Raw genomic sequence first — 13270 nt, forward strand, 5'->3', positions numbered from 1 at the left:
TAAATATCTACACTGAAAGAAATTATTGTTAACAAGAGTCCTTTCTAGCTGCTCACCCACCGTGGTCTTTGGAATACAAAGGAGCCCTGGCCTCTCGGGGGGAGAAATTGGGATGTCAGTGCCATGCATGTTCTGTAGCTAGGAAAGGGAAGGACAATATGAGGATCCAAGGTCCGGTCTCCGTTTCACAATGCTGAACCTACAAAGGAAGAGTTAGACATTTGGAACAAGGAGCTGGGAAATTTGGAGAGTTTCTTTATTCTTTTCTTCTTGCTAGGATAAAAGGATGAAAGATCATTAGCAAACCTGTACCTAAGTGAAACCTGGCAGATTTCATCAATGAACTAAAAGCAAGATTATGGAGCCATCTCTTTCTAAAAGACTCAGAAAATGTTACCAAAATTAAAGAATCTCCATATGACTAAAACTTTCTGTTTATGTAAACCTAGTTTCAAAAACTTTAATCAGATATTATCTCAGTAAATGTTATTTTCAAAATCTTGTTAAATCAGTATTTAGGAGGCTCTGGGTAAATTGTAATATATACCACACTTAAACTTTGTTAGTTAAAAGGTAATATTAGAATGATCTATTTTCAGATTTATCAAGAGTTGTGTATGGCATCATTACAGGAGTTTAGATTTGCATAATATTTGCATTTGTCCTGTCTACTCGTCAATCATCCAGAGCCATAGGATTGTAGGTCAAAAAATCCTGAAGGCTGAATTGCAGCAATAATCCTCCGTGAAACACCACAATGTATTTGTGAAGTGGAAAACAATATAAATGCCATAGTTTAATGAAAGTTGAAATTCAGCTTGGCATGGAATGAAAATAATTACATGAGCAGTTGTCCCCTCCCTGCCACCACACTTTCGACACAGTTGTGTGAAATAGTTTCCATCTTTAGGAATGTAAACAAAACATGAACAACTTCCAAGGAACTTAAACAAGTTAGAGTCTAAGACACCAGGGAGAAAGACAGAAGAGATTTTATTCTCTTCTGTAATGCTTTTACACATATATTGTGTTAATCAAAATAAAATGTAATGATAAAATATTACATATGGGAGTACACTGATTGGTTGTCTAATAGCAAATAAACATCCCTGAAAAGTTATATGTGCAAGTAACATTATGCAGATTGAGCAGGTTGTCTTTCTATATTTAAGAATATACATTACATATAATAAAATACATACATACATCATACATACATGTAGAATGTATGTATGCATTTTATTGCATTATTACATGTATAATAATACATTATATGTATATAATCACATGTTATGCATGGAAAAGGAGACCATGACTATTTTTTAAAGAAAAGAGAAGTATATGGGAGAGTCTGGAGGGAGAAAAAGGAAGAGAGAAAATAATGTAATTATGTTATAAAGGCAACAAAAATTTTAAAAATATAATGCTTGGAAATAAAGTAAAACAGAGAAAGGGAAAATTACCCCACCACTTAGGATGACATTTCTGTTAATATTTTATCATATTTTTATTCCCTTTATTTATTTGTGTGTATGTTGGAGGAGTGTGGATATGTACGTATAGGGGTGTACCTGCTATGGCAAATGGGTGCAGGTGGGGAAAACTTGCTGAAGTCAGTTCTCTCCTTCTAGCAGGTGGTTTCCATGGATAGAACTCAAGTCAACAGACTGGGTGCCTTAGCCATGGAAACTTCTCACTGGCTTTTTTGTAATGTATTACTTTGTTCTAAAGCATTGGCTTTCAGGACGCAGCTAAGACACCCCAAGATTGCAATACTTTAATAAGCATTTTTTCTTTTCTTACTAGAATCTGTTTTTCTGCTTTTCTTTCTCATGCCAATGACAAGCTTACTAATGTTGACAACTGCCCTTTGCCCAAGTTAATTCTGTGGCCCTGGGCAAGGAACTATGTTCTCGGTGACTTCTCTAACCTTGCTTTCCTCCTGCCTGTGTTCCTTTGCATGCCTCTTCCCCTGTTCGTCAATTTCTGTTCTTCTCTGTTTCAGCAAAACAATTGCAGTCAAGGTAATTGATGATGAGGAGTATGAGAAAAACAAGACCTTCTTCCTTGAGATTGGAGAGCCCCGCCTGGTGGAGATGAGTGAGAAGAAAGGTGGGGGAGCAGCTCCAGGGCTGAGTCCAACAGCTTCTGCTGCCTGTGCCTCCCTGGACGCCTGCGTTCTTCAGAACATGGCTGACAATGCACGCATACCTCCGCACACATGTAACAGGGCATAGGGCTCATCCTGGCAGCAGCTGGCCAGAACTGTAGCTCCGTGAGCCAGTTATGGCCACTGTGCACCATGCAACTCTGAAAGTTCATTTTGAGCCAAATCAATCAGGCCTCCAAAGCTGGGGAAATCGGCACCGATACTCTGCCATGTCCAAAATCTAAGCCAGCTTTCTTAGTTATGGAAGAAACAGATGGATTTATGCAAGCCATTCGTTCACACAGAAACCTCAGGGGAGGCCAGTGAAGAGCACCCAAGATGCCCTTTTACATATGCCCGAAGGTCATGTGCTGCCAGTCCTCTCTCCGTAACATCATAATAACATTCGGCTTGGTGGACATCTAGAGCATGAGTGTGTGACTCCAACCATTTGTTTTGCCTTTGTCTTGTGTCCCCACAGGAAGATCATTACCATTAGAATATTTGATCGTGAGGAATATGAGAAAGAGTGCAGTTTCTCCCTTGTGCTTGAGGAGCCAAAATGGATAAGAAGAGGAATGAAAGGTGTGAGAGTATACACAGACATACCAGCGAGAAAGTGGACTCTTCTCCCTCTCTTGTCTCCTACTCTCACACTCAACTCTCTCCTCTTCCTCGGCTTCCAGTACTAAGCTCCATTGCCTTTAAGCTTAGCGGGTTCATTTCCCTTCCCTTAGAAGTTCGCCAGGCAATTCCCATTTTCCCCAGGAAGGACTGACTAACCTTGACTGCCACCAGAGTTGCTAAACATTAAAAAAATCCTGGAAGAATTTCTGTGATTCAGGAATGAGGAGATAAGAGAATGCCCTCTGCTTTCCGCCGCTTCAGAACCACTTAAAGACGCAGCTACGAAGGTCCACTTAGCCTTCAAGTGCTAGCAATAAAGCCTGGCATACCTTGTCAGTTACAGTAGGAGGAAAAGCAAGCCTACCTGAGTGTTCACAGCAGATAAAGGCTGCATGAATCTAAATAGCAGCTTATAAGTAATTACAGAAAATTCAGTCATCGGGCTTCTTAAAAAATCTGGTTCGGGGAGGGCTTTTTTTTTTCTTTTTGTCTTTTCACTTTTGAGATAAGGTCTCATGTAGCTGAGGATGGCCTAGAGCTCCTGATCCTCCTGCCTCAACCTCCAAAGTACTGAGAAGTGTGTGCCAATCTTCCAGCTCCACATTTTAAGAAAGCAATTAATAAGAACAAGGAGCCTTAAGACTCATCCTGTCAATATGCTAATGCACTTATTTTGATATCTTCTGTATCATTAAATACAGCACTTGGCCATAAAGTTAGAAATGATGGCACATACCTGTGATTCAAGTGCTTGGGAAATCAAAGAGGAGAGGTGGAAAGTTCAAGGGCAGCCTGAACTACATAGCAATATCATCTCTCAATGGCAATAATAATGATAATAATAATAAACTCTAACAAATAAAGGAACATGCATATGAAACCACAGTCATATGTATGAGATCAGTTTTGTAAACACTTCACCCTGACTTACACTAATCCTACCCATACTCTAAAATATTTTGATACTTACAGAATTAATACAATTATAATATGAATAGTAACAAGAAAAAATTGAACAGTGATATTCTTATAAGTAGATTTTTAAAACATTTCTGTTATTTTTTTGAGAATTTCATAATTAGGTTTTGTCGGTTCTCACAGTTTTGGAAACATTTACAAAGAGAAGCTAATTCTGATCCTAACTACTTTATAATAGATTAAGTTTCAAATGGAAAAAGAGAATTTCATTTAATTTTTTAAATGTAGGGGAAGAAATGCAGTCTATATGCCCAATTCCTATGTAGGCTTGTCATTTGCAGAAATACAATCTCACATTCCAAGAACTTACTGACCTCAGAGTCCATCTGAGAAATAAAAGTTCTTTTTCTAACGTGTTTGACTTAAGCACAAAATGGCAACCGAAGTGATGGAAAAAGGATCGCTTGGGAGTCATTTTAATGCAACTCTTTTAATAAGTCCCATAGTCAGTAAACAGAAAGAAAAGAGACTTCAAAACAACCATGTCTTCCTCAGAAAGGATCAAAGATGCCTTGTTAGCATCTGGGAAGAAGTACTTAGTTCTGAATGTGTTCCTCCAAAGAGCTGTCTTTTATCTCAAGGAGGAGTGTCTTGGATTCAGCTCTTTTGATTGTCATTTTAGTAAAATATGCCCTCGTATAGAAGCAAATTAAAATTCCTTGATGGTGCTGTCCTGTTTTATAGCGGCCAAATGAATTTTTCTCAGTATGAATAAGCTTACTGACATCGTTTGCCTAGGCTCCTTCTGAATCCACTACCAATATGCAGGGAAAAGTGGACTGAAAACAAGCACTTGTAATATTCCTGTAGACCATCCTGGAAGTCTTTAATTTGACTTGCTAAGCAGGTTAACTTTTACTAAAATGAAGTGCTATCGTCCCAGTTGTACTTAAAGAATATATAATCGTAACAGCTACATTATAGTTTGGCTCACATTCCTCACCCTGTCCATTCCTCTGGAGTTATATGTCCAGTAGAAAGCGTTCAGGTCAGCTTAATAGCGTGCACAAGTTACCGACAAAGGCACACAAATAAGTGTCTATTTAGGGCTTCTCAGGACTTGAGAATTTAAAGAGTGTACCCAATTTGGGAGGCAACAAAATATCTTCCAAGTAAAATATGCAGAGAGATCTTTACCCAGGCCAAAATCTTCCAGGAGGGCAATCTGATGGATTTTTCTGGGGACTTTTACCTGTTGAGAGGAAGTTGAAGTCTTTAGTCACTAACAACTTCCAAACATTTTATATATTTGCCCTCAGACAGTATTTATTGGGAGAAGCCCAACCCAAACCGAGTTAAAGATTATTGTCTCCAATATTCACACTAGATTTTGTTTGCACTGTTTGCCAACAACTGTGGGAGAAATATCTTATGAGTTACATATAATAAAAATATAAGGTGATTTTTTTTTCAATCACAGAGAAATATTCCTATTGGGATCATTTATTCTGAAATGTCCCCAACATTGCATTCCCTAGGGGTGCACACATTTTTTTTAAGGAATGTTTCCCCCCACTCTAGCAAAAACTGCCTGGATTTCTTTCTGCTTATATTCCTCTTTCATTATTCATTTGGTCTCTTATTCTGTGTTTGTCTCTGTCTGTTTCCTTCACAGCCCTGTTGTTGAGTGAGCTTGGTAAGCATTTCATTTCTTGCATTTCCTTTCCATTTTTATAGGTTGTTTTCCACTTCTCTGAGATGATACCGTAACTCTGGATTATTATCTCTGTCTGTGGACTGGCCAGATTTTTGTTTAAGAATGTTGGCCTCATTTTAGTTGAAGCCAAACTATTCATATCACATTTTTAATTTAGTGTATATAAACATTTTAGAGGACCAGTGATTTCTCGGGTATTAACAAGAACTACAATTATGCACTAAATTGCATAATGTTGAGAGAATGTGTTCAGTTATGACTGAACTTATAATATTCTTTTTAATTATAAATCTGGCAGGTTTTCATAAGTTGAGTGGGTTATCAAACATCTTGATGTCACTAGTACTTGTTATTTGTAATGTAAATTAAATTATGACATTTCTTTTCTTTTTTTCTTTTTTAGGTGGCTTCACATTAACAGGTATGAATTTTTTCAAGTCTACTACCACCTAATTGTAGTTTTGCTGTCAATGTCAACATATTGTATTTATTTTAAAATTTACTTTCTTGTTTTTTTTTAATTAAGGAAAATACCTGTATGGTAAGATAATGCCTTTTAAAAGTTCTTACTTTTGCCCATATAGCCTAAACACCAAACCAAACATAACCTGAATTAATATTTAAGTGTGCCCCTTACTATCTTTTTGTTGATTTTACACATTAACGACAGCCTGTGTGTGTGTATGTGTGTGTGTGTGTGTGTGTGTGTGTGTGTGTCATATTTATCTGTAAGAAAACTCACAGGGACAGCCTCTAACTGTTCATATTTTGGTACTAATCTACAGGTACCCTCTTAGCACCAAGAATTTGCCATATACTCTGATAGATGCTGCACAGTGTACCAGAATAAGAAAGGCAGGATTGCTGGTTCCCAGTGGTGGATATGACAACCACACAAAGTTCATGGCCCAGGATCAACAGGGTCCTAAAAGTAGATAATGCCACATCAGAAGAGGATAGCAATCCAAGCCCTTCTTTGGTCACTTTGCTTAGTACTAATAGCATGGTAACAAGAACTCTCTCTGCTATTTGAGGTGCCTTAGAAAGCCATACATAAGCATTCAAGATCCCAATGAGAAAGCTTGAAATCTTTAATTTCAAAATTCTGCCATCTCCAAAGCTAGTTCCTTGTGCACAGGTGGAAATCATTCCTAAGTGCAGCATCTTTCGGTCCTGCATACCTTCTCACCTTTTCAGGAGCGTTTCTGCAGAGTTAGAGGAGAAGGTGACTACCCAGTAATGGCTCAAACTTGTCCGAAGCTGCAGGTTGAAATTGTCCCTAGCGACCCATTTCTTAGATGGCCTTTTGCAATATGTGAGGTGTGAGGCAAACACCAACATTTTCCAATGTATTGCACAAATAGTAAATCAGAGAACTAGAAAAATATTTTGAAGGAAATATTTCCAAAATTTCTAGTAATGAAGACACTGCAGTAGGCTTGGGGGTTTGATATTAACCTCTGTTAGTATTAAGTCATGGACACTGAGTGCCAGGGTGATTCTGCCCTGAGCGGAACTTTCTATGCATGGCAATTCTGTATGGATGACTGTCCCTTACTCATCTCTAGACACCAGTAAATGACAGAATGACTTTTAGACTCTCAGAGACACAGAAATTAGAAATACTTAAAATGTTAAACAGGGTAGTATCCTTGTAAAAATCCCTGAATCCGACTCAACCGAGCCTCTCCCAAGTCAGATTTTCCAGATTCGGCCCTTCAGGACTTGTCCATGCATCCAAGTACATATATATATACATAAACATATACATATACATATATATATATACATATATATATATATGCCAGGATGAACAGCTTCCCTTGAGAGAGTTGAAAATGGTAGAAATTTGACATGCCTACCTTCATGGCGCTGTGGATTATCTTTCTAAAGTAAACCATAGTCTCTAGAAATAACACATCAGGTAGCTGTTCCTTACACTCTATGCAACCTGGTGAGACTTTACGCAGTATCAGTCCAGAGTGCATGTATGTCTTTGGCCATCTTGCATTATACATGTGAGGATTTCATTTCTAAGGCTTTCTTTTCATGCCACTTGAACCATCCTCCCTTTCAGTATCTCAGTCAGTAGGATCCTCATTCCCTCATATCAGCTTTTCCTGCCTTGGCTGTATCCTGCATTCAACATGATACAATCTCTTTCTCTGAAAGCTTCTACAATATGAGTAGTTTCCTGGGTCTTCCCTATGGCTGGAACTTTAACCAAACTAACAAGTCCTTTCATTGTTGACATCTCCCAATACATAAGTCAATGCAGTTAGAATAGAAGGATTATTCCAGAACCCTCTAGAAATTTCTACATTGGCCTAATTGTTATTTATCTGGATACTGTCTAATTTCATATTCCCTTTCTCCTATAAAACCAGAAATACCAGAGTTAAGTTGCTACTGATGCCTCTAAGAAATTTCTGCAACTTAAGTCTGCACAGTGAGCAGCGGCAACAAGGTCTAAAGAGTTCTCTTTGAAGTCACATTGAAACTTTGATGTCAAGGCTTTGAGGTACAAGGAGGAAGAGAAGAATTAATGTAGCCTTTGGACTTAGCCTGCAGGTTTTACATGAACTTGCATGGATGAGTACAGATGTGGAATTTAGAAATAGTATACATGGAATCTAAAAAAAGAAAAGAATCCATTTGATCCACAGCCTCACACCAATATTTGAGACCTTGTTAGTAATAGACATTGAATGCTGGAGGTGCCTTTGAAATTTACAAATCTCCACCTGCTGCTCTAGCCCTTGTCTTACCAAATGACCTGTGTTTAAACCTATGAACTCATACCCCTCTGACTTACAGTTTTATGATGACATTATAACTCATTAGAGTTTATAATGAATATTATTTTATCCCCATTCTGTTAGACTTTATTATGCACCCTTACAGGAAGAAAAAGAAAGGCTCAAAAAGATTAACCTACCCCAAACCACTCAACCGAGATGCTGCCAGCCACCTTTTCGGCTCTGAGTGAAAGGCCCTTTGTGATTATCCCACCACTAGCCCTGTCATTTGGCTGGTCCTATAGTACGAACCATATCTTTGTCCCTTCATCTGTACATTATACACTGGGCCCTTTGTCAGTCTATACAACTGTATCTTATAAAGAGCCATCATTATGAATGGCAGTCAAAGGATGCGTAAAGGAAAATGCACCCAAAGGAAAAAATAGATTACATAGGTAGAGATAACTTCAAATAAAATTCAGTATCCTGACTAAATCTGGAGAGGTATATTTGATTCCCCTAAAACTTCTAAGACATGCAGATATAGCGCTCCCTAAAATTTTATGGCATTCAATATATGCCCTTAATATTGCTCTTCTGATCATTCTGTGGTCTTGTAAGATACTTAAGGAGCATGTTTATTTAAATGGGCCAAACTTTGAGACTGCTGGCACTTGAAAACACTTCCACCACTCCAACGTGTGGGTTAGAGGAGCAAAGCCCCGCCATCAAAGTTGCCTCATTTTACAACCGAGAAAGCTGCGTCTCCAAGAGGCAAAATTCCTTGCCCATATTTCAATAGAAAAAAACTGGCAGGGCTGGCCCTGAGTCCAAGTCTCGAGAGCCTCAGTTTCATTCTCAGTAGCTCTTTGTAGATGAGGACAGCAGGGGGACCTTGTCACCACCTGGACAAGAAGTACAGTGAAACTCTGAGGCCCCGTTAATGGATCTGCTGGGGGAGAGTGACTCGTCCTTCTTCTGTGGAAACATATATGACGCTTTCCAGTCTGCACAGGAAATGGATGCAGTGAGCACCTTCATAAGGGTTCTATATTCCCTGACCTTCAAAGAAACGTGTGACATAAATGGAGTAGATACTACCTGCATTTATGTGTGGGAAAATAGAAAAGATAGCCTGCTATACAGATGGCACCAATCGGCTTCAAAAATTCGAACACAAGTCATTGCGCCAAGTGCTTTCTGTTGTTTTATGATGCCTCTGGAATCAGTTATTGAAGGACCTGGCTCATCCATTTCAAACACTTGCTCTTACCCCAAGGAAAGAGATTCGCTATCTCATCCATCAAACTTAATCAAGCATGATTGGGTTTGTCTTATGGATAATTTACCTCCCATTTGTGGGTGGCAATCTCTATTGGTAACCACCATAACTCCTCCTTGTGGTCTACAGAGGGTGACCTATAACCAGCCACACTAACATGGCTTGCAGTGTGCGTCTAGGTGCTGGTTTTGCTTACTAATTTCAAAAGGCACTGAGAGCTAAGCAATGTAATCCATCCTGCTGATTTTCTGCCTGTCCTTTTGCTAGGCCAGCCTGTCTTCAGGAAGGTTCATGCTAGAGACCATCTGCTTCCCTCCACTGTAATCAGCATTTCAGGTACTCGTTTTACTGTGGCCCTTGAGAGCCACAGCCTTCAGGTATATGCTTTATTAGACTCATAGGTGTCAGTCCCTGGGTCTTCTGAAACAATGCCGATTGATGAGTGACTCCTCTGACAGCTGGGATACCGTGAGTGATCAAAAATCAAGGGCAGTATGGAGAGATAATATGGACCTCCAGAGAGGTTGATCCAATGCCTTCTTTCTCTCAGATTTCAATATGTTTCAAATTTCCTGCAAATATCTCTTTTACATGTAAGTTTTGTATGTAAGTGTAATGAAAATTCTTAAAAAAAAAAAAAGCACCACCAAATCCAGTGTGTTTCCCACCAGAATTGTGCCTTTTCTGGTGTAGAAAGAAACAAAGGAATGCCGGCAGGGCCACCCAAGGATCACACAGCCCTCCTGGTCCTGTTGAGGTCCTAGTGAGGAGTCTGTAGCCGAGGACAACAGTACCTCCTCCTTCAGTCATCACTGCTGCCCATCACTAACCTCAGTGGTGGAGGCACCTCTGCCTGACCCTGAGGGGCCCCCCTACCCTCGCAAACCATACCTCCACCCAACAATCACAGTTCACAGCTCCCACTACCAATTTTCCTCAAGGGACTAAAAATAGAAATCTTCCTGGGTTCTAATCAGAGAGGCCAGCTGGGGCTGAAACATTGTCAGGTGGCCTGTTTTCAGGCTTCTGCATACAGTTCTGAACAAAGTATCAAAATAATCCTGAGAAGGTTTTCCCATCACCAGCCTTTCCCCCACTTTCTAAGTCCTATATTGTTTATTGGTACTAAAACAAAGTAACAACAAAAAGACAACTATGACATTGGCCTTTTGGGTATGGACCTCTGCACTGAACTGGCCATGTGGGTGAGAGTGCCCTCAAAAGGGATATCCTCCCTCCTCCCACTTTATCACTAAGATGCTGCTTCAAGGTCCAGCTTCAACCAGGAAGCATTAGAAGCAGTTTTACAAAATTCATCCGTTTCAAGAACTCACGTACCTAAAGCTAACGATTTTGTTGTTGTTGTTTATAGACATCAATCACTGTAAAAAAAAAAAAAGAAAAAGAAAAAGAAAAAGAAAAAAACCAACAACAACAATGACCCCACCCTGGTGATTTTTTCCCAGGGACCTCTGTGTCCATGCAACACCAGCTTGTAGCCATGGTTACTGATAATGCACAGGATCAACAACTGGTGAGCTTTACCAGTATACGTATGTGCATCAAGAGCGACAAAGAGACCAAGAGCTACACACAGAGAATTAATTTGCTCTAAGAAATGGAACTCAAAGTTCATTGTGTTATTTCTCTATATAGGTAAGGAAATAAAGTGACCTAGGCTACAAAAAAGTGATCTGTTTTGATCCATTTGTCCAAAGAGAAAAAGAAACAAATATAGTAATCGATGCTGAAAAAAGGTGTTAACTGCTTCCCTATTTAATAAAGCCACACCTAAGGAGAACACTAGGGAGGAAAAGGGTTCAGCTCTTTTCCTTGTCACCATAAAAACTCTATATGGACTGGGTGATGGTGTTGCACGCCTTTTATCCCAGCATTTGGGAGGCAGAGGCAGGCAGATCTCTGTGATTTCGAGGCCAGCCTGGTCTACAGAGTGAGTTCCAGAATAGGCCAAAGCTACAAAGAAACCCTGTCTCAAAAAATTAAAAAATAAGAGGATAAAAACCCAACTCTACATCATTCTAACTGCTAATATATCAGTACTGTTGTAGATCGGCCGTAAGATTTCTCCACTTGCCACCTCTCACATACACAACTGTAACCATCTTTTAGATGGACATAATACTCATCAGATGAAAATTGCCCTGACCTTTCCATGATGCTCATGATGCTGTGTCCGTGTCCGAACTATGACCACTCATCTCTACACCTCCTAGTCATTCTTGCCGTCATATTCACCTGGAAAGTTCTCTACATGTTTCAAAGATAGCTTCAAATTAATCCTCTGTCCTGATTCTTTCCATGACTTCTATAGGCAGAAAAATCTTTCCCACACTGGTCGCTCAGTCCCTGCCACATTGATTCTGGTTCTTCATTCAAATGCCTCATTTCCCACTAAACCAGAAGTTTCCAGAAGATAGCTGAAGAAAGAGGAGGACTGTGTCTGTGGTGATATATTCTAAGGAGACAATAACATGTGTTTAAATAATGGATGATCTTTTATTTAAAAAAATGAACATAAAAAAATATTACTAATGGTAACTTGAAGAATCTCATGACGAATACTTGAGTAATTTTTCAGCATTCCATACGTTGTACTAGACATGAGCAAAGACAGAATAAAGAGTGCTGAGGCATACCCTAGCTCCACAAGCCTACAGACTAAGTATGTGTATGCAAAGATAATTTAAAATAATCCCGAAGCCACATGAAACCTTTTAACACACAGTAAATATTAAAGAATTGAATGATATTTACTAAATCCCAGTTGTCGGTATACTAATGGAAGAAGGGCCCTAAATATAAGTAAATGAAGGTGTAGGAGCATTTCTTGGTAATTGCATGTTGGGTAAGCCCATGCTTTGGAGAAAGAGCATAGCAAGATGAAGAAACAAGCTCCCTACCATTTCTTTATGTGATGATCAAACCTGTTCAGACAAAATGTCCACATTTCAGCTTCTTATGAGATTTTTGTGAAGGTTAAATACTAACCAAATTGTAATGCACATACTGTGATCTTTTTAAAATTACCTTGTCTTTTACTTAATTAAAAAATATAGTAAGATTTTTGTCATAAGTGGAAAATAAGCTAATTTTACAATGAAAAGAATGTCATTAAATTCTGTCTAGTCAAGCATTCTGCACCTATAAACTACTTTATTTTAAATGAAAGAAAGCCAGATGTTAGGAAGCAGTTATAGATCTGGGAGCGTCAAACCATGTTGCTGACCAGAAAGACTAAAGGATTTGGGGGGGGCACCTTTTCATTCATAGGATGGATTCAATTTCATTTACTGCTGTGCCCATGTTATTTTTCACCATTTTCTGGATCTGCTTCATTCTGTGAGATGTTTCCATGAACAATCCCAGTACATGATATTTCCTCCCTAACCGCTATATGTTTCCTACCTAAATTACTTTGAGCCCCGTTCAAAACAACTTATTGTTTGTAAGTACATCACAGAAGTGATGGTCACAGTAAATATTCTCTCACACAGAGCTTTGCACTTCAAATAGGTATCTAAGTGGCAATATTTCTCTTGGGGGAAGTCATTATTATTCAGGGTATGTCAGAGAGTTGGACAAAGGCTAAAACAAAATCAACCTGAAAAGCCAGTGACATTGTCATTGACCCAATGATCAGAAAGCAGTGAAGAACCAAGCTATGATTGATTTGAACACTAGGTAAATTGACTTCACACATGTCCACCAACCTCTTAACTGAAAAACACAGGATTTCAGAAGACAGTCTTGGAGATTCTACCCCTTGCCGCTCCTTGATTTATAGTTTCCCAATCCTTGTCTAAAATCCCTTGCCA

The 13270-nt window shown here is 39.0% G+C and overlaps 1 protein-coding gene across 22 annotated transcripts in view; it reads left to right on the forward strand.

Moving 5' to 3' along the window:
• Positions 1–13270, forward strand: part of Slc8a1 (solute carrier family 8 member A1) — a 359154-nt gene that overhangs the window by 294797 nt on the left and 51087 nt on the right. For 3 of the 22 annotated variants that reach the window (XM_048416272.3, XM_085690978.2, XM_048416283.3), the window contains exons 3-7: positions 2006–2112; positions 5370–5390; positions 5815–5832; positions 5938–5952; positions 9702–9770. In XM_048416272.3, coding sequence (XP_048272229.3) covers positions 2006–2112; positions 5370–5390; positions 5815–5832; positions 5938–5952; positions 9702–9770 — 230 coding nt within the window. Of the gene's footprint in view, positions 1–2005; positions 2113–2630; positions 2735–5369; positions 5391–5814; positions 5833–5937; positions 5953–9701; positions 9771–13270 lie in introns of all 22 variants that reach the window. The other 19 variants (XM_048416273.3, XM_087907310.1, XM_085690981.2 and 16 more) reach the window with 11 other exon arrangements.

Source organism: Myodes glareolus, chromosome 6 (assembly GCF_982192425.1).
Source record: "Myodes glareolus chromosome 6, mMyoGla1.1, whole genome shotgun sequence".
NCBI classification, from domain to species: Eukaryota; Metazoa; Chordata; class Mammalia; order Rodentia; family Cricetidae; genus Myodes; species Myodes glareolus.